Source organism: Mesocricetus auratus, unplaced genomic scaffold, assembly GCF_017639785.1.
Source record: "Mesocricetus auratus isolate SY011 unplaced genomic scaffold, BCM_Maur_2.0 Super-Scaffold_100011, whole genome shotgun sequence".
NCBI classification, from domain to species: domain Eukaryota; kingdom Metazoa; phylum Chordata; class Mammalia; order Rodentia; family Cricetidae; genus Mesocricetus; species Mesocricetus auratus.
In genome coordinates this window covers 54,167,960-54,190,207 of record NW_024429195.1, presented here as the reverse complement: position 1 = coordinate 54,190,207, position 22,248 = coordinate 54,167,960, and the positions used below count along the sequence as shown (strand labels likewise).

The following is a 22,248-nucleotide window of genomic DNA, read 5'->3' as shown; positions in this document are numbered from 1 at the left end:
TTAGTTTTTCCAGTCCAGTTCCTCTCTACCGCAGAGCAATCTGTCTCAGACCCTGGTCTACAGGCGCTCACCTCCTTCCTATTGAGACATCCAATGATTTCATACGCACCATCAGCAGGCACATTTCATGTGAGTGTAAACCCCAATGGTGGAAGGCTTAGGAAAAGTGACCGACTATGGGAGACATTACAATGGAGGTACACTCAGTGAGCTGTGCGCAGACTCACACCACCCTTGTTTTGTGGATGGAAAACCAGTACGCAGACGAGGGAAAGCAGCGTGTTCCAGGGGGAATTGAAGCAGTGGGTATCACTTGTTGGGTCTGAATGTCCCTGGGGAGTAGCCTGACTCTGAAATAAGGAAAGGTGTGGGAACCAAATTATGTGTAGGTGGAGCCACAACACAGCTTACTCCATTATGAGGCAACTGAGATTTGGGGAGTGCAAAACATGTATCCCAACTCTACCCCAGCCATTATCAACCAGTGGCAAAGATAGGTGTAGAAGAGTGAACACTAGACTGCAGATGGGCTTATTGGGACTTAAAAGTCCAGGGCAACATGCTTGCTACATTTTGGCTTTTTAAATCTACAGCTCCCAGTTCACAGCTCCTATAGTCTTGCAATTTCTTATGCCACTGGACTAATAAAAATATATTTTATTAGAATATTTGGCTTACGTCTCCGAAACAGCTCCAAGTAGATAAAGGTAAAGCAGTATTTTTCAACCACACCTGAGTGTTTATGAATGTGATTTTTACAGGCACCACTGATAAACACTTAATACCGGGGAGGAGACTAGGGAAATTGATGGATGCTTGGAAGGGGTCACAAAGAGGAGGAAAGGGCTGAAGGTTGAGTTCATTACCAGTGGCCAATGATTCAATCAGCCCATGAAATATCTATAAAAAGCAAGTGCCCAAGGTTGAGAACTTCCAGGAAGGAAAGAAGGAACAGAGCCCTGCTCCCGAGGGTGACATACTCCTGACCCCAGGGGTTGGACAATCCCTTGCTCAGGACCTTGTACTCCTGGCCCTGGACACCTCTTATAGAGTTGTTTGCTTACATCTTTAAATCACTCTTCGCAATAAGCAAATAAAATAATGAAAAATATACAAAGAAATAAGTCCCCATTCCCAAACAGTGGTTGTCACCCCTCGTGAGTGATGAAATCAGTATCTGTGTTCATAATGTAACAAGATCCATGCCTTAGCAGGGAATTTGTAAGTAATGACTGTGTTAACTCAAGCACAATTGTTACCGTGCTTTTGTCACCATTTTTAGAAGACAACTGTCTAGTCAGAAGCAGCCACACCCTTCCTGTAGAGTCTGGGAAAGGTTTCCTGATGACAAAGAGAAAAGGTTAGCCACTGTAATGGTGCAGGATGACTGATCCCCATTCCTGGAATGCAATGACTTCTAAAAGTAAATGCAGGGTCATATGATAGGACAAATAGGCTCAAAAGCAGTTGAGGAATTCCAAACAATGAAAGCAAGTAAGGAACGAGTCAATGTATTTATACTATGTACAGAGATTCATAGACTCACCATGCAAAACATGACCTCTGGCATGTGTCCTGTGCTCCTGGAACCTGAACCCACATTTGCAGATTTGCATATTAATGCTGCAGCTGTGATTCTATGTTTTTAGACCTTTATTTGTTTATTTTATATGTGAGTAGGTGTTTTGTCTGCAGTTATGCGTCTGTATCTCATGCATGCCTGCCTAGTGCCCATGAGGTCAGAAGAGCATCAGATCCCCCAGAACTTCAGTTAAGGACAGTTGTGAATTACCATGTGGGTTCCAGGACCTGAACCAGGTCCTCTAATAAAAGTCACAAGTCCTCTTAACTGCTTAGCTACCTCTGCAGCCCTTGTATTTGTTATTTCAAAAGGAAAAAGAAAGTCAGTAAAAGTCCAAGTCTAAGGTGGACCTGTTGTCTCTCATTACATATTAATTTTTATGGGCTATTTTGAACCCGCAAAGTATTGGAAGCTCTATAGTCAGCCTTGAGATGATAATGATATAATGATGATAAATTAAAAGTCTGAAGTAATATTCCTTTGTAAAAGAAATGTTTGTAACAACTGGCCCTTTCCAACATACACTGATACGATTCTTCAACTATGTTGAGGATATTAAAATTATTTAAAATCAATTATTCTAAATATACATGTTCATCTTTGATAGCTCAAAATTTAAAAGATAGATTTAAAACATGACTTCTTATTTTTCCAACTCTTAGTACTGGGAGCTCTCTTGGCTGGGTTCCTATTATTTTGGGAAGCATCTAAGCAGTAATATTGGGAAGGTGTTTTCTCACAGCTCCTGTTTGCTTCTTTTCAAATGTCTTCAGGTATACTCATCTAAGTCATAAGGAAGGATTATCAGATATGTTTAAAAGCTTGGTCAAAAAGATGCAGCATGCTAGTGTGCATGTGTTCCCGTGTGTGTGAGGGGGGAGGGAGAGAGAAAGACAGAGAGAGATTGGGAAAGATAGGATTCATTGACAATTTCCAGAGGACAGTGACTATTTAGTATATTTAAGTGTAAAGAAAATTAATGCAAAAATTTTTGAATCCCAGAGAAGATGAAAAGGCAAAGCATAAACATCAGGAATTAGTAAGTTCGGCCTATGCAATGAATGAATTTAAAGGATAAACTAACACTGGTTCAAATAAGGTTTGCCAAGTTGCTTTCACATCTGTAATTGAACCGCAGCTCTCTCTGGGAATCCTTTAGAAAAATGTTCTTCCACTGAGATAACCTTGTTCTCTGAATACAGAAGGCAAGAAAGGGGTAAGGAGGAATGAACTGAAAAGCAACTTTGATCAAGACTCAAGGTACTTGGTGCTTGTAATGAAGCTAACAGAGGGAGAAGAGGAGTAGAGGCAATGACAGAAAGGTGTGCCAGGCTGTGGAGAGCACTGGGTGGAAACACAGAATGAAAATGCATGCAGGGAGACAAGCATCCTGGGTGAAGAAACAGGACAGAGGTGCTCGCTGCTTGGTGAGCGCTAACTGGCAAGGGAGATTTTAGAACTCTATGTATCTATTTAAGCCCAGAAGTTTCTTAAGGTTGTCCATTAAGAAATATTGACAAGCATATTTTCTAAAAGAACTGATGTAATTTTCACTTTCTTCAAGTTTTCTACTTTCCTTCAAAGTGAGTATCGAAGACATATGTAGCCAAGAACATAAGTTTCTCCACTCTGTATTATATGTGCAGGAGTGGGTATCTTATCCCCCTCCCTGATTTGAAATGTGGTGTAATGATTCATGTGAGACAGTCTCATGGTGTCCTAGCTCAGGGATATAGCATTTTTAAAGGTAAAACCCACAGAGACACACCAAAGTTAGATTGAGGTCAGAAAACCTTAAAAGCTTCATTCCTGCCAGAGCATAGTAGTCATTTTAAACAGTAACTTGCCAATTATCTTGGCTAATACATCTACAACCACAGCCAAGGTATGGAAATCTCAAATGTGTTTGCCAAGGCTGACCTGATGGTTGCAGGAAGGGCGTGTAGGGGGCTAAGAACTATCTTAAGTAAGCCCAAGATGGAATCAGGACAGCATTTGGCCTTGCCTTAGTCATTTCAGTGGGGTCTTACCTTTTGTTAAGGATCTCAAAACCGTGAAACTATAAAAGTGGTTGCAAAGCTTTGCTATTGCCACCTATGTACCAGTAAGTCCTTTTGTCTTTGCATGGAGTTTTTCCTCAGAACTACTTTGAGACATACACGTCTTCAGGTTATAGGACAGTTGCTCACGGTGCTCACAGCTGGTGTGGGAAACACTGCTCCCACGTCTTTGGAAGATGTGAGGAACTTGAGTTGCGGGGGTGTTTTCCACTGAACTGAATTGATATTGCTTCCTTCTGTCTGTTGGGGATGACGGAACCTTCGACTGCGTGATCAGTGGTGAAATTGCTTGCTGAGGCTTGTGATTATTTTGTTGTCAGTTCACAGTATTTTCCTAAGATTTAGGGGTCCCACAGACCTATGCAAGCGAATTGGGAAACTGGGGAGGGGGTGTGAAGGTCATGTTGGTAATGGGCGAGCTCTTTGAGGGTCTTTTCTCTGGCTGATGTCAAAAGGATGTGGACAGTGACAAATGGGTGTTTTGAGGTGAGAAGGGCTAAAGCCCTCTAATAAAAGGGCTTCAGGAAGGAGTGTGGGTGACCCAGGGAAATGTGCTCAGGTCAAGTTTAAGCCTGGGAAAAGAGGCCCTGGAGAAACCAGATGAGAAAGATAGGAAGGAAGATAGGGAGGGGAACGCTGGGTGTGGAGAGAGGGGGGGCTGAAAAGTGAGAGGGCTCAAGCACTGTTTAGTGCTCTGACAACAGAGTTGAGGACCACTGAGAAGTAAAAAGTGAAAGTCCAGGAGGAGGAGAAGGCAGAGCCCTGCAGCCCCGAAGGGACCCTTGGCTGGGGAGGTGGCAGTGGAGGCGGGAGGGGGGTGGGAGGGAGGACAGCTTGGCTGGCCTCAGGCCCCCCTTGGCAGCCTCAGGCGTTGGCTCCTCGGGGCTCCCTCCCTCTCCGGAGCATTGTTCCTTTGCCGGGAGACAAGGAAATTGCCTTTTGATTGCGGAAGTCCCGGACAGGGCTTGGGGGCGAGGCAGTGCAGGTCAGAATGGCAGCGTGGGAAGGGCCGTGCGCCGCGGATCCCCGCCGCCTGTCGCGTCCGCAGCCCGCCCTGGGCGGCAGCAGAAGCAGCGACTGCCGCGACCCTAGCGCATCGCCAGCTCAGAGGGAAGCGCGCTGCGCCCGCTGGGCGCGCTGAGCGCGCAACAAGTGGTACCCGAGGTGGCCTGGCTGTCCGCCCAGCGAGATGCGGAACCATGGAGTCACACTGGCCTTGTGGATCGCGCTGAGCCTCCTGCAGGTGAGCGGGCAGAGCAAGGGTTGATGATGATGCTGCCCTCTCCGCTAAGAACCAGGTCCATCCTCTTCCCAGCCACTGGGGCTGTGCTGTGCTGCCATGTGCAAAGGAACAGAAATTCCAGGCCCCTAGGTGGGAGAATCATCCTTTTCCTGAAACCCTGCCATCTACCAAACTGACAGCTCACCCTGCTGCTGTCAAGAAAGCAAACTTCTGTCTCCAGCTGCTCCTGGGGAAGGGGGAGCAACTCGGGTGGAGGTTGCATGACATCCACACCCCCTGCGAGCCCTTTCCTGGGTTGGAGGATGAGAGGACAACTGAGGCTGGGCTCCAGGGGTGAGAACAGATGACTCCTGGAGGTGGCTATGTCTCTAGGCAGTGCGGAGTGTGGACTTAACCTGTGCTCTCTGGTTCTTTTGCAGGCTGCACTGGCAGAGCTAGCGAGATGTAACTTCACGCTGCTGGAGTCCACGGTCTCCAGCTTGTCGGCCTCTATCCAGTGGAGGACTTTGGGGTCACCCTGTAACTTTAGCCTCATCTACAGCAGTGATACCTCACGGCCCATGTGGTGCCATCCCATTCGAATAGACAACATCACCTATGGATGTAGCCCCAAGGATTTACAAGCAGGGACCACCTATAACTTCAGGATTGTTTCTCTGGATGGAGAAGAGAGAACTCTGGTCTTACAGACAGGTAACGAGAGAAGGGATGATGGCCAAACCGCCAAGCCACTCCAAACTGAGCCTTGCCTTTTCATACTGGGGCTTTCATGAGAGAGAGAGGAGAGAGAGAGAGAGAGAGGGAGAGGGAGAGAGAGAGAGAGAGAGAGAGAGAGAGAGAGAGAGAGAGAGAGAGAGAGAGAGAGAGAGAGAGAGAGAGAGAGAGAGAGCCCTTTGGTGCTGAAAACAGCAGGTGAGGAGAGCAGATGACTAAAAGTCCGCGTGAGGGGAGGAAGGAGGCAGAGGGAGTTGTTGTTTTTTTTTTAAGTCGATGTGGTTTGAGCTTCCATCACATTAAATCGTCATACATTTTAAGTAAATGTTTTGATCATAAATAATGGAGTTGTGATGATTAAGGATAATACTTGGTTGTGTTTGTAAGACGTGAATCAGAACATCTTGTCTTCAGAGAAAAAAAATAGTACTATTCACAGGGAAAGTTGGAAAAGTCCCTTGAAAAGAGGGTGCAAAGATGATTTTGTGTTTCTTGAGTTATGTTAACAGTAGAGAATGTTCTTTGGTCACTCTGAACTTCGAACCGATGATTTCCCAGTATCTCTTTCTATGTGTGACTGCCAGATTTGTCTCTCTTGTCTCTGTTCTCTCATCTGTGAAATGAGAGGCTGGATGATTGTCAGGCCCAAGTTTTTCCCACCTGCAGGGACCACCACAGGTGTTTGACTCACTGGAGCCTCAGCCTTGAGGGTGCTGCAAATCCCCCAACTCCTGAGTCTTTGCCATCTCTGTTCCGTACAACAGCGAAGGCTTCCTTCAACCAGAAGTTTTTTATATCAAGGAAAAAAATTCTGAAAGTTAGATTGAGAAATGGGTTGATTACCTTTATGTTTCTTTTGCTTTTCCACCAGAACAAAGATGATTTCTTTGGCCATAGCTCTTTGGAGGCCACCAGTTTGACTGGAAGGGCAAGCAGAGTTGGGAAATCTCACTGAGCCCCTAAAATATTAATCTTTTCTTCCTTTTTAAGACACAATATTCACACCATTTGACACTTGCTACAGATGGGACATAGAGGTGATTCTTGAGGGCTGAAGGAACCTTAATTTGAAAAGACAAACTGCTTGTTAAGAATATGCTTGTATTTATATAGAATCAGAGAGAGAGAGAGAGTAAAATCAACTACAGGAGTGAAAGAAGCTGGATTTTCAGTCATTATATTGACTATTTCTTGGAAGTTGTAGATGGTTCTGTGACTATTCACATCACTGCAGCTGTAGAGTGTTGAACCTAGAACACCTACGTGTGCAGGTTGCACCAAAAAGGGTCTCACCAACAGTGTGTGTGTTCAGGGTCACACCAACAGTGTGTGTGTTCAGGGTCACATCAACTATGTGTGTGTTCAGGGTCTCACCAACAGTGTGTGTGTTCAGGGTCACACCAACAGTGTGTGTGTTCAGGGTCACATCAACTGTGTGTGTGTGTTCAGGGTCTCACCAACAGTGTGTGTGTTCAGGGTCACACCAACAGTGTGTGTGTTCAGGGTCACACCAACAGTGTGTGTGTTCAGGGTCACACCAACAGTGTATGTGTTCAGGGTCACACCAACAGTGTATGTGTTCAGGGTCACACCAACAGTGTGTGTGTTCAGGGTCACACCAACAGTGTGTGTGTTCAGGGTCACATCAACAGTGTGTGTGTTCAGGGTCACACCAACAGTGTGTGTGTTCAGGGTCACACCAACAATGTGTGTGTTCAGGGTCACACCAACAGTGTGTGTGTTCAGGGTCACATCAACAGTGTGTGTGTTCAGGGTCACACCAACAGTGTGTGTGTTCAGGGTCACACCAACAGTGTGTGTGTTCAGGGTCACACCAACAGTGTGTGTGTTCAGGGTCTCACCAACAGTGTGTGTGTTCAGGGTCACATCAACTGTGTGTGTGTTCAGGGTCACACCAACAGTGTGTTTGTTCAGGGTCTCACCAACAGTGTGTGTGTTCAGGGTCACATCAACAGTGTGTTTGTTCAGGGTCTCACCAACAGTGTGTGTGTTCAAGGTCTCACCAATAGTGTGTTTGTTCAGTGGGGCAGAGAGATTTTTTTAAGTAGCTGTATTTTCAGAAACTTTTAGGAAAACATAAGCCTTAAGGAACTTGGAGATAGTTATTTACCCCAAGGATTTAGTTTTTGTGGAAAAAAATAAGGATGACGAGAAAAGGTTGACTGTAGGTGTTGGTAGCATAAAACAAGCTTCGAGTTGTTACACAGGGAGATGCTTCAAGTCCAGAGATGTTTGGTGAAACATGAGAAATATTCACATTATATGGATGATATTGAATAAAAGGCTTCTATGTGTTGTTTTACCATAGAATTTCCTCCACACTAGGCAAGCACTGTACCACTGGGCTACACCCCAGACTCATTATTTTTTTTAAGGATGTAGTTTTCACCATACATTTCCTGAGTCTCAGAATAAATACAGACGATGAAAATTGCAGATGCTGTTGGCGTAATGGTAATCTTTCCACCCTTGTTGGTATGACGATGTAACCCTTCTCAGAACTCTCCATGTCAAAAGAAGATTCCATTTAAATGCAATATTTAAATTTAAATATTGTTTTAGGAAGGGTTTTTCTAAAGTTGTTTATTTATACATTCATTTGCATGTAGTGCTTTCAAAATTTTAAAGGCATATGTAAAGTTTTCATTTTGTTAAGGAAAAACAACTATTATTCCTCAGTATTGATTGCTAAACCTTAGTGATGAGATCCATAAATCATATTTTACTACTACTAAAGCAATGCCGACTGATACAATATCAACTCAGACAAAGCTTTAAACAAACCAAAGATGCCATTCAAAATGTGAGTTCTTTCTTTGCTGCCTTTCACCAATCTTACTGGTCTAGGATGAATTAGAACAAAAGCAAGACTCACTCATGAATGGAGACCAGGCTGTTGCTTGCAGGATCAGGTGTGATTTTTGGTGATAGGTTTTACTGATAGTACAAAATAATTATTTTGTTTTATGTAGACATGGGACTTTTAAAAATTAAATTAGTAGTATTTTAGCAACAGTAAGCATCCATTCCATATTCCAGGAAATGTGGACTCAAATTTAGTTTGGCAAATATTTACTGTGTGGAATAGCAAAAGGAACAATGCCAGAGAGAAATTGGTGAGTTTATAAAATTATAGTACAAAAAAAAAAGTTGTCTCTGCAATGTGTAGTCTAGAGTAGGCATGAGAGGTTATGCTGACAATGGCCACACAGCCCTTTTCCTGAATGAGGACTTTGTCCTGCCTCATGAATACCAGGCTGCTATAATCACAGAGAAGACACAGGGCTATTTTCAAGTTTATCTGGTCATTAACTGGAATGCAACAAGAATGCTGTAAATGTCAAGTTGTGTGGTTGTGAGTTTACCAGGAAATAATACAATAGCCATACCAAATATAGAACAAGTGGGCATGCTTCAGAGATTGTAAGGAACCTCAGACTCTAAAACAGAGTTTGCAAAGTGGAAGCTTCCAGGATGCCTAGGTGTTTAAATAATAACTAGACCTTGTTTGGTGTCTGTAGTACTTGTGAAAATTCTAGTTCGTTTCAGCAGCATTAAAAATGCAAAATTCAAGTTCGAGGCTAGGCTGGACCGAAAGCCTCCAAAACAATACAGAGAAACCCTGTCTCGTAAAAAAAAAAAAAAAAAAATGCAAAATTCACTGGGCGCATCTTTAATCCCAATACTCAGGAAACAGAGGCATCTGGGTCTCTGTGAGTTTGAAGCCAGCCTGGTCTACATATTGAGTTCCAGACCAGCCAGAGATACATAGGGAGACACTATCTTTTAAAAAATAAAATAAAAAAGAAAAGAAAAGCTGTTTTTAGGTCAGTTTCAGATTTACAGAAGAGTTATGACCTAGCATACAGATACCTCAGATTTCCCTAACTTACTATGTTTGCTGAACTGAGTGAGGAGTGAGTCAGTTTTAGCATGATTAACCCATAATGGGTTTACACTTCCTTGTTTTTGTTTGTTTTTTTTCTTTTTAAACCCATCTTCCTTCTCCATCCCAGGATACTATTTAGTACCCCACATGACTTTCTCTGTAGCCCAAGGCTGAAGCCTTTCTTAGGTTTAGCGCAGGGCTCCAGATTTCGGGTTTCGGAAGGAAGAGCATGCGCGCACACACACAGGTCACGTCCATTCTCATCCAGCTATGCGGAGGCTCTTCTTGTGAACATGACCTGTCTGTCACTTGTGGTGCTGAAAAGTTGTCTGAGGTAGTGTTCAGTTTCTGACTCATTGTCTCATCTCCTTGAGCCCAGTGAACTCGAGGTGGGAATCTTACCTGGGGAGTGAATTTGACTTCCTGTTAATCTCAGCCACTTATTAATCTTCCTAGGGAAAAAAAATGTTTGAACATCCCCGACTTCAGAAGATTGTAACTATCTTAACATGGCGAATTTCTTTTTATTTGTGTTTTATTTTTATGTGCGCTGGTGTTTTGCCTGCATGCATGTCTGTGTGAAGGTTTGGATCCCCTAGAGCTGTAATTGTAGACAGCTGTGAGCTGCCATGTGGGTGCTGAGAATTGAACCCGGGTTGTCCCGAAAAACAGACAGTGCTCTTAACCACTGAGTCATCTCTCCAGCCCCAAATTTCTCAGTCTATATGAAAATCTATTTAGGCACTTTAATTATCAAGTTACTGTGTCAGCTATTATTTTCATTTCAACTGTTAATTTCACTGGACTGACTAAGGATGCCATACCAAAACTCAATAGTCTGAAAAACAAAATTGATTTTCCCTGAGTCCTTGAGGCTAGGATTCCAAGATCAAAAATCTGAAGTTTTTCTGTCTGTATAGGCTTCTCTCCTTATCTGTCACATGATCATTTTCACAGCATGACAGATCTGTCCATCCAAGCAAGGCTGTGTGTCCTTCCCTCCTTTTCTTGAAAGGGCACTAGTCATATTAGATCAGGGCCCAACCTAATGACCCCAGTTCAACTTACCCTCCCTTTAAGACCCTCTCTCTCTCAAGTGCAGCCTCATACTGGGATTATGAGGGCTTGCAGCTTCAACCTACAAGTTAACTGTAACTTTAAGTAAAAGCCATTATTTCTGAAAACTGTCTGTAATGTTCTCTTATCAACAAATTTTACAGAAATCATTGTGAAAGCGCCCCTGGTTTCAATGCTGTGTGAAATGAACCTGAACTGAGAATTAATAGATCAAAAGGGATCAAAGTCCATCAGGGCACACCGCAGCCTGGGAGCCATTGGCATGTCTGTCACCCATTAGCAGTAACATTTGGGGACCACGCCATCTTATGTGTGGTTAAATCTATAATGCCTGGAACCATTTAGTGTGATTTCCAGGAAGAATTTTTTTTGTGTTTTTATGCTACAAAACCTTCCATATTTAGTACATGAAGGCATAAAATAGCTATTATGTTGAATATACATAGGGTACATATTATGTCAAACACATAACAAACTATAAAAGGTATGTATTATTATATATTTATATCAACTTAATAGATATTTGCTATATATATAGTTATTATATATTTTTGGTTTTGGTTTTTGTTTGTGTTTTGAGGCAAGGGCTTCCTATGTTCCTCCTATGCTACACTCAAACTCATGACAATTCTTCCTCATTCTCTCAGGTTTCTACTCTTTGACTCTATCTCATGGATGTTCTGTTGAATGGGTATTTCAAAGGAAAGTTCCCATAATGCTTCAGAGATGAATTCAGAAGGCAGTGCCGCTCCACTCTTCACTGGCCAGGGTATTTAGAGAAAGTTGCCTTTTGTCACTTATTAATCTATATAGTGGGGATGGGAAAATGATAATGCCTACTTCATAGGGTTATTTAGGAGATTTTAATGGTCAAATTAGGATAATTTGTCACATCCTTCCTCCAGTAAATTTACTATGACTTCCAACTTGGATATGGTGTTCATCTTCCTAGGAATTAACATAACTTTCACAAATCCACCTCGCTTGTTCATGACATAGCTGGAACTTGATCTCTGCTTTATCTGTCTAGATATTCTTACCATTGTTCTACAGAATGTATATTATTTTTAAGCTGATATTAATTCTTTCAAATTTCTGCATGATGTTCTAGAACCTCACAAGTCAACTTTTAAGGAGAAAACAATATATGGAAGAGGACAGAAAGAAAAGTTTTGCCTTTCCTTTTCATACAGCAATTTGCTAGCACTCCTACAGAAAAGTTTCTTATCCTGTAGGAGAAACCAAGCTCATCGGGTATGTGAATATATAGAAATTAGGGTGCGGCTCTGCCCGATTATGTAGTGTGAAACTGAAATGAGCACAACTGGTTTTCAGGGATTTCTGTTTTGAATTTTGTTGCTTTCCTCCTTCAATGTGGAGGAAAGCACTGGACATGTCAAACACATAATAAACTATAAAAGAAATTGTGCAACAGTTAAGAGCACTTGAGGTTCTTTCAGAGAACCTGAGTTCAATTCCCAGAACCCATGTGGTGACTCACAACTGTCCAGGGCATCCAGCACCCTCTTCTGACCGTTATAGTACTAAGCACACACACAGTACAAAGATGTGTGTGTGAGCAAAATGCTCATATGTGTAAACTAAATGCATTTCATTTTTTAAAAAAAGAAGAAAGTCAAAATAATAGTATAATGAAATAACATGTACCTCCTTTGATAAATTACCAGTTTATGTCCAACCTTGTTTCATATACATCCTGATCCCATAGCTTATCACTTTGAACAATACAAATCACTATGATCTCATTTAATTTATAAACATTCCAATTTGCATCTTTATAAGTATGATTAAAAAGAACCACATAACAACAATATAGTTATCATACCCAATATTAGCAAAAAAAAAAAAGTCCTGACTGTTTAGCTGTCCAGGTGTAGATGCATACATCACATGCTAGAGCAATCATTTCTACTTAAGAAGTACAATCTCATCCCAAACTGTGGCTGGAGAACTTCTCTTTATATTGTACTCATACAGCACTTTAGTTAATACTGAGGAGACCATGATGTTGGTGACAGTGAATTGGGGACACTATGTACTGACGGACACTGGGGAATGGAATGCATCCCCTGTAGACTATAGAAATGCTCTCAGGGCTGACAAGTTTCTGTGGTTCAGTAGACATGAATTAACTCTTCAGTGCTTTTGATTAAACTACTTTCTTACTCTGCCGTTGCTGTCTTTATTCTGGTTTGCAAGTCCTACACACCCTTCCAAATTTGCTGGAGTCTGTCTCCTTCATGAAGTGTACATTTCTGTTTGTTAAATTGCTTTTCAATTTTAGCATTGAAATTTCCTCTATTACTGCATAGATCAAGCATCTTTACAGCCCCCCCAAAAAATCTGAAATCCTCCAGAATCTGAAACTTTCTGAGTACTGACATGATGTCACAAGCAGAAAATCCCACACCATGAAACTCTGTTTTCTGCATGAATGTTTTTAAGTATATAAAATTACCTTTATGCTATGTGCATAGGATGTAATGAAACATGAGAATATTGTGCTTAAAGTGGGGTTCAATCCTCACAATACTTACTATGTATATGGAAATATTTCAAAATTTAAAAAACCCCAAATACGAGACGTTGCTGCAAACATTTCAAGTAAGGAAAAATCACCTTGTGTGGAACACAATATTTACAGCAAGACTCACACCAACCACATTCTACAAAGTGCCCCTGTGTGCCAAGGCTTCCCTTAGCTCCTCGTCTGCATTGCCTCTTACTGCAACTCTGAAAAATGCATGCTGCTAGTTCCTGTTAAGATGAGGAACTGAGGAGCAAGGGGACAACGTACCTTGCTTACAATGTGATAATTGCCAGTGTTGAGGTGCACCCATCTAAGTGTGATATCACTTCTGCTTATTCCTTTCATGTATGTCTCAGATTCACAGATTTCAGGCCTTGACCAACACTTAATGAATATGTACGGTTTGATATGATCTGCAAAATAATACGGCAGTCTGCACTGTGGTTAATGACGTGGCAAATGATTGTCAAAACTGCTCTGACTTCCTTCAAGGTTGTTAGAGGTACCTTGTGGCTGAAGTTTACATCTAACGTTCAACATCCTGATGTATTGACTCAGTGGTATAATTATTCCACATTAGCATAATATATTGCATCACCCTTAAAGTAAGCAAGAAAACTGACTATAGCAGTGGTTCTCAACATTCCTAATGCTGTGGCCCTTTAATATAGCTCTTCACATTGTGGTGACCTCCCCCAACCACAAAACTATTTCATTGCTACTTCATAACTGCAATTTGCTACTGTTAGGAATCATGATGTAAATATCTGTGTTTTCTGATGGTCTTAGGTGATCCCTGTGAAAGGGTTGTTCAACATCCCCCCTAAAGGGGTGTAACCCACAGGTGGAGAACTGCTGGACTGTAGTCAAAGAGCAATAACAACAAAGGAAATTCTTTCCATAAGAAATGTATTGAATGTGCTGGAGACTGGGAAATTCCTTTCCTGTGCTATTTTTCTTCTCATTTTAAAGAGCATGTAGCAGGAATTATTTGAGATTATTATTCCACCCCCACATAATTTCCATGAAAAAAAACCTTGATTATTTTCTTTGAATCATATTTGAATCATTGATGTTCATTTTCCAGTTTACATAAAATGGCAAGTAAATGTAGCTTGCAGTCAGCCAATCTTGCTACCTGCCTGCTTTTAAATAAGAATGATAACTATCCAGTTTCTTTAAAGCTACCAGAACTTGGCTGTGGGTACACAAAGGTCCCCTGAGCTTGGGTACGACAGTAAAGAAAGATACAGTTAGAAAGAAGCATGCTGTCTGGAGCCAGGAAAGACTTGAGTGCCTGTGAAGAAACTCTTCCTTGAAGGGAATGCTAATGAAGTTCCTGCCCTTTCAGTGGGGTAAGGATGGAAGGGAGGAGAGGCACACACAGGAAAAATTGGCAGTAGTGAGGAAAGACATGACATAAGGAAAATACCTAAATGTCTCTGCAGTAACCTAGCACGAAGTGACAGGACCTCCAGTAGATGCACTAAACCGACTAAGGAAAGGAGCAGATAAAGAAAAGTCTTTAAAACTCAATGGAGTTACTCCCTTGAGAACCAACATCCACTCCAGGGCATGACTCCAGCTGCTGTTTTATGTCTCTCTCCCATACTCTGATAGCTCGTGCTCAACCACTTCTTAATAAACTTGTGCTACAACCACTTCTTAATAAACTCCCACTTCGCTGTGGTTAAAATGATAAATAAATCCATAGCTAAGGGAGCTTCCATGTGCCTAGAACTGAACATAGGTATCACCATTGCTGTTACCCATGTTGAGTATGTCATCAACTGAGGAGTTCTATACACATGCCTGTCATGTCCACAAATGTCTGGTTGATTGTGGTCACACTAAGTATGCACTTCAGGGCAGCATTTCCCATGCTAGGAAGAACACACAGTTTTCACCAGGGTGTCACATGTTTGTGCTTCCTGGCACCTAATTTGCTGTGTCTACGATTCTGTAAGTAGAGAAGGCACATTGTAAATCATGACGTCCTACGCAGATATACCCTAGGTCCCATATAGCTGTTGACACCAGTGCATAGGCTGGCTGCACTCTTCTGGTTTAACTTCATTTCTAAAATAAATTTGATCCTTTCAAATTCTGAGCCTAGGAATCCTTGTATCAATAAACGCCAATGTTTTTAATAACCTCACTGGTAAGAATTATATGAATTAAATACTACTTGCATTAGAAATATAATTTTCTCCTTTATAAGCAGCTTCTTTTTTCTTTTCTTTTTTTTTTAAAGAAAAACATAGTTCATTTTGGCCTAGGACTTTTGCCAAGCTTTGTCTTTTCTTTTGAGAACAGAAAAACCAGGTTGGCAGTTATGTAACTGAACTGCCAAACTGTGTTAAAATCCCACATACACAACATGCATACAAACATACATACATGTGAAATTTGGGGCTGGAAGATGGCTCAGTGGGCAAATATGAGGACCTGAGTTGAACTCCCCAGAACCCACACGAACACGGGCATGGCAATGCTCATCCATAATCCCAATGTTCCCAGAGTAAGAAGGGAAATAGAGAAAGGATAATCCAAGGAAGCACATGGGCCAGTCAGCTTGGTGTATGTACACAGTGTCAACCACAAAGAAACCCTGTCTCCACTGAGGTGGAATACAAGAGTACCCAAGATTGTGATCTGACCTCCACATACATGCCATGGCACACCTATGTACCAGTACTCACACACACTAGCACACGCACATACGAGCATATCATACATACTGATGTATACCAAAGAAGCTTGTACCCCAAATAGCATATTATTTATATCTACTGTGAAATGGAAATGTGTTTAGTACAGTGAAGTTTTCATTTGGCTTGGATTAAAAAGAAGTCCACAAACTCTAGCTTCTAAGGCGTGCAGCGCAGCCATGGACCATTGCCAGCACTGGGCTTTATCACAGTGTAAATGGGGTTTTAAGTGTTTGTTTCCAGGGCAGGTCCTCGCAGCCCAGGCACTTCCCAGTTTCATTGTTTCTTTGTTCTGCCGGATGTAAAAAGGATTGACTGTTTTGTTTTCTGGCTCACAGAGATTAGATGAAGTCTGCATTTCTGAAGTTCAACCTCTAGGCACGCAACCTTAAAATTCATTTTTTTACAGCTCATACTTTGCAGATTTTGTATATTTAGATTATACTGGTCATAGCATCTGGTTTAACCTTTATCTAGCTTGGTAGTAGGCATCGATGGCAAAATTGATCTCCTTAGAACGGGCACTGAGTGACATCGTCCTTTTCACTCTTGTCCCTAAAATGTCACTTCAGCAAAAATACTTCTGTTTGACCTACTGTGCTGTTCTGTTTGGTCCTACTGTGCTGTTCTTGAGACTTTCTGGCTATTAGAATCTCATGATGTTGGATACCTTATTCTTGTCAGGCAACCATAAACCTTGTCTGAGTGGAAATTATATTCTTTCCTTTTAATATGGCAACTACTGTGTAAGATAGAAAATTTAAATAACATTACCTCCATCTTCCCCCCAAAAAAACACACTCTAGTTTTCAATGAAAAAACTATGAATAAAAATAATTTTGAGAAGTTATTTTAACTTGAGTTAGAAAATTAGTTCCAAGGTCTTACCAAGACTTTTTTTAATAACAGAAGCTATTGAAGATATTATCAGTTTAGTTCACAAAACTTTTTGCCTTACTTTTGCCTCCTTGTTATCAGTGATTTGCAAGAAAACATTTACTTCTATGTCACAAAGATGCTATGCAATGGAGCCAAGATTTGAATGCATTTCTATCTTCCAAAGTCCATGTTCTCTATGACTCTATGTCACTGGTTCTGTGGCAGATTGTCAGCATGTAACAGGAACCATAATTACAGTTAACTTTGAGTATCACCAATTGTCCCAGCCATAGAACCAGACTCAAAATCACCAAGTATTAAAACATAGACCCTTTGGCTGAGCAAAAGTATTGAAAACACGGTATGAAGTATGCTTGCTTTCAAAGCTCATCTGTGCTCTGGGCCCTCTCTCCAAGATACTGCCTGAATTTTCTTGTCAGCTAGTCTTTGTATTTTTTAACAATTACTGATATATTAGTGGCATATTTAATTTTTGCTGAATGCTGAACTCATATAAATAATAGCATAAAACATGAAGGCATGGAATTTTGTAAGCTGTATTATACATATGATATCTTGCTTGCCCATAGATAGTCTTTATGAACTGTCAGCCCACAAATGCCATTGGAGTATAGAATGAGGTTAGCTTACTTGCTGGAGTTGTGCTAATAGCAAACGGGCATCTTCTTCAAATTGCAATCTTATTATAATTCTTGATGTCATAAAAAATTGCAGCCTATCAGGAGGTGGGTAAAACTGAGGTCTGCATAGCTATGCCACTCAAACAAATGGTTTATAAATTGCTCTTCAATATCTCCTTCTGGCTTTTGGGGCCAAGAACTATGCAGGATCGCTAATTTGTCTCATGCAGATGCTTCCCAATAGTTCTGGTCTCTGTGTGCAAAGTAGGTACAGCCTATTTTCATATGTTTGACTCCTCACTGTACTCAATGAAAGGCTGTTGACCTACATCCCAACCTGGTGATACAATCCTGACTCAAGTTCAGCATTGAAGATTCAGCACAGACAGAGCCATGCTCCCCAAACTGCCCCTGAATTGTTGGGTGCAAAACACTGTCAATCCCACTAGCTCTAGGGCTCCTGGAAGTTCCAATATGCCTCAGAACTAAGATTTTAAAAATCTAGGGGTATTGGTAATCCCAGATATTGGCAGTATTGATTTTACCAAGCAAATCTATTTTACAATCAATATCAATCTGTGTCTTTTGTGATTATCTAATAGCTAAAAGCTACCCAAACTTATGTATGTGAGTGACACCAAGAATCCACAAGCTAGGAAGAAGCTGAGTACGAATTCCCAACTCCTATTATCTCTCAATAGTTTGTGTTTTCTGGTTGGATCATTGGTGTTCAGTCAAGCACAGGCTGGATGCTTGTCAATGTCTAAAAACCATACTGAACTTGCAAGTCAAAGTAAACACTGATTGAGATGTCAAGGTCAGACCTACCTTAACAAAAAGTCTTATCAAATAGAAGTTCACGTCTCTAATAGGTAAGGGAGCCATGTCTTTGAAAAATGGAACAGTAGGTTTGCAAGTATTGCAACGTGCTGGATTCCACCTCCCCCCCCCCCATCCCCTGCCCCAGGGAGCAGATTCCTTAAATTTTTACGGAAAATGAACCTGGGCCACTGCAGCATAAACAGTTATTTTCAAAGCCCTCATGCTGCCTTCTCTTTGATGGTGTTTGTCTTGCAGATCCCTTGCCTCCTGCTAGGTTCGAAGTCAGCCCTGAGAAGACATCTTCAACCACTCTGCAGGTGAGGTGGCTGCCTTCTTCTGGAAAAGTCACCTCGTATGAGGTGCAACTGTTTGATGATAACAATCAAAAGATACAAGAGGTCCAAGTTCAAGAAAGTCCCACATGGAACCAATATACTTTTTTGAATCTCACTGCTGGCAATAATTACAAATTCGCCATCACAGCTGTTTCTGGAGAAAAACGTTCATTTCCCGTGTATACCAATGGGTCAACAGGTAAGACCTGTATTGTCTGTGGTTAATAGTCTGTGATATCTCGTTTTTTCTTTTCTTCTTTTTGATGGCACTGGGGATGAAACCCCAAAAACCCCGGCATGCTACGCAAACACTCCCCAGCCCTGTGTGGCACCTTCAGAATGATATGTTATCAAAGGAAACAGGAATATGCCACCCATCATAAGTGAATAAATAACTTTTTAAAAGGAGGTTATGATACAGAGAGGAGACTGGACTGAGCATAGGGGGGGTGAGTATGCTGCTAGGTAATTTTGAACAAGGTTCATGAGGTTTCTCTGAAAACAGAGTTTTTTCTTATTTAAAATAGACACTCCCTACATGTCTAGTTCAAATCCATGAAAATGAGATTTTTTTGCCTCATTTTCCAAACTGTGTTACAAAACACAGTTTTCCTCTTTTGTATATTCTCATAACATCAAGTTATGATGTCTTCTAAATACTCCTGCATTTAAAATATGTTCTTGTTTCCTAGATATGATGAAAATTAATTCATCTAGTGTCCCATGTGTCATGATATTACTCCCAGAAAGTGCATGACTTTCCCATAACTTGCTCTCCTCTCACTTTCTCTGGCTATTTTGATCTCTTTCCATTTTTCATCTCCTACAGTTTGTTTCTTTTCTTTATCTCCCCTGTTTATTGGATTGGCCACACCTACCTTAATCTCTATAAAGCAGAAGAGATAAAACAGGCAATGTATGATGCCCCTTTAGCCCTTAAAGTCTGTGGACTTTAGAAAGGTGGTTACTGAAGGTTCCAGAAAACTCTCAATAGGGCCATTACTAATTATTGCAATGATACAAGTTAAAATATAAAGAGAAGTATAAATGTGTAAACTAAAGAACTGTGGCTATGTTTTATACAAGGGGATTATGAATGACCTTGTGGATATGTGTTTTATCCCACTAGTGCCATCTCCAGTGAAAGATATTGGCATTTCCCCCAATCCTAATTCTCTCCTAATTTCCTGGTCTCGTGGCTCTGGGAATGTGGAACAATACAGGCTGATGCTCATGGATAAAGGGACTTTAGTTCAAGATAGGAACGCGGACAAGCATGACACTTCTTATACTTTCCATGGACTAACCCCTGGACACCTCTACAATCTCACTATTGTCACCATGGCCTCGGGACTACAAAATTACAAGTGGAAACTAGCAAGGACAGGTAGGTCACTTTCTTAGCTAAACAAGAGTAAAGCTCAAATTGAGTTTGAATCAGGCTTGTTATTTAGATAACGGTATGTAGGAAAAGATGAAATTCATATGAGTTATAGAAAGATTTTAACATATATCCATTTTATTGAAGAAAAATGATTCTCTTTTATGCTAACATTGAAGCTATACCTTGGCAGCATTTTGAAGCAGACAAAGTTACTTGCTGATATGGTTCAAATTTCTCCATTTAATACATGCATAAGGCTCCCTACTTCTGACTCATAGATAAACATCTGCTATCTTTGTAATCACCCACAGTGAGTTGGGGGTGCTTTTCCTAGTGCCATATAGAGATATGTCCTTGTATGGCATATTTCCAAAACCTTCTACCCAAGAAAATATGATGTGGGACTTGATCACACAGCCCCAACCTACACTGAAAAAACTAATTGGTGCTGCTTATTAATGAAGTGTTCATTCACTGATTCATTTAGCCAATATTTACTATGTGTTAGGTATGCGTCAAGCATTGCAGGTTAGTACTATTCAAGGCAGACAATGTCAGAGTTCTCATGAAACTCACATTCAAATGGCCCTAATTAGTATAATGTGTTGGTAAACTTCTCTTTGTGAATTATCTCATTATCTCATTTTAAAATAAACTGTAAAATGGATGTCTTTGAAATTGTTCTAGTGGGGAGAGTATTCAGAACTATAGGAAACTGAGGAACAAGATACTGTGGGCCCTTCTACATATCTGCATTCTTTTATAACACACTCCAAAAATATGTAGATGTGCCTAAGAAAAATGCACAAGATGTATTAAGAGTTATTTGGAATATCAAGAGAAAATACAACCAGATGTACATTTGCAATCCCAGCACTCAAGAAGCTGAGACAGAAGGATCAGTAATTTGAGGACTGCCTTGATTATAAAGCAAATTCTAGACCACCCTGGGCTAGAGATAAGGAGAGACAGGGAGACAGGCAGACAGACAGAGAGAGGGGCAGAGATAGAGTGAGACAAAGACAGTTTGAGAGAGAAAATAAACAAATAATACTTTTGAGCATACTGTGCAAAATCACTGTTCTATAATCACTCTTTTAGTGATTAATTTATATTATGCCATTAGGCATGGTTACAGTATGTGTAGGATGTAGGAAAAATATTCATCAAAGATTATTTCCAGTCATGAGTTTTCCTTTGATGAAAGAGTAGCACAGCTCTTTATCATGATTTAACATAGATGTATTTTAGTGGGTTTGAGAGATGGCTCAACTATTAAGAGGGCTTGCTGCTCTTCCAGAGTTCAGCTTCTAGCACCCACATTGGGAAGCTCACAACTGCCTGTAATTTTAACATCTACTTAAAATTTTACAGCTACCAACTAATCGACATATTTAGTGAGTACCTGATATTATTAAATATATAAACACACAAACACACTCACAAAGAAATTAAGTAGATGGCAGACCTCTTTGTGAATTCTATCTAAAGAATCCCAGAAAATTCTCTAACCCGTGTTCTTGTGGTCAGCTTGCCAAGTCCCAGCCAGAATCCAGGCTCCTGATTGCAAGATGGTGCTCTTGCCAGAGCATGGTCTTTCTTGGATTTCCAGTACCATTTTGTCTCTTGATGTCCTGCAGGCATTAGAGTTTAGGTCAAAATTCAGCCACCGGGAGGTCAAGAGTTGAGGAATAATATCTCTTTTCCATTTGTTACTAATTAGTTCCCATGGAAGTCTCAAATCTGAAGGTGACAAATGACGGCAGTTCAACCTCTCTAAAAGTCAAGTGGCAAAAACCTCTTGGAGATGTAGATTCCTACAACATTACCCTGTCTCACCAAGGGACATTTAAGGAATCCAAAACATTAGCTCCTCGTGTTACTGAAACTCAATTTAAAGACTTAGTTCCTGGACGGCTTTACCAAGTTACCGTCAGCTGCATCTCTGGTGAACTATCTGTGCAGAAGATGGTGGTGGGCAGAACAGGTAAGTCAGCCTCCAAAGTAGTCTTTGGTTACCTCAGTCATCCTCAGATATATCTCAGAATAGGACAAAATAATGTAGAGGGGAACTTCCTTTCCCACTTGGGAAGTAAGGTCTTTATGGCCAAGAATGCCTATAGAATAGAAGCCCAGTGCAAAGTAATTTAGAAGGTTATTGCATACGTTTCATCAGTTAAACAAATGTGCTTGGGTTCCCATGTGATCTGCACGTTGTCCCTGATCTCTGCTTTCTCCCTCAGCATTACCTAAGTAGCACAAATCCAAGAGCACTGATGTCAGTATAGAGAACATTTCTGGTTCATTCTTATAATAAGGCCAAGTTAGCACTATGATTT

General features: G+C 41.0%; 1 protein-coding gene across 3 annotated transcripts in view; it reads left to right on the top strand.

The window, feature by feature from the left end:
* Ptprb (protein tyrosine phosphatase receptor type B) overlaps nucleotides 1-22,248 on the top strand; it is a 101,046-nt gene that overhangs the window by 19,589 nt on the left and 59,209 nt on the right. For 2 of the 3 annotated variants that reach the window (XM_021233752.2, XM_013121544.3), the window contains exons 4-7: nucleotides 5,305-5,578; nucleotides 18,446-18,724; nucleotides 19,655-19,912; nucleotides 21,633-21,896. In XM_021233752.2, coding sequence (XP_021089411.1) covers nucleotides 5,305-5,578; nucleotides 18,446-18,724; nucleotides 19,655-19,912; nucleotides 21,633-21,896 — 1,075 coding nt within the window. Of the gene's footprint in view, nucleotides 1-4,624; nucleotides 4,886-5,304; nucleotides 5,579-18,445; nucleotides 18,725-19,654; nucleotides 19,913-21,632; nucleotides 21,897-22,248 lie in introns of those variants that run through there. The other variant, XM_005081479.4, reaches the window with a different exon arrangement.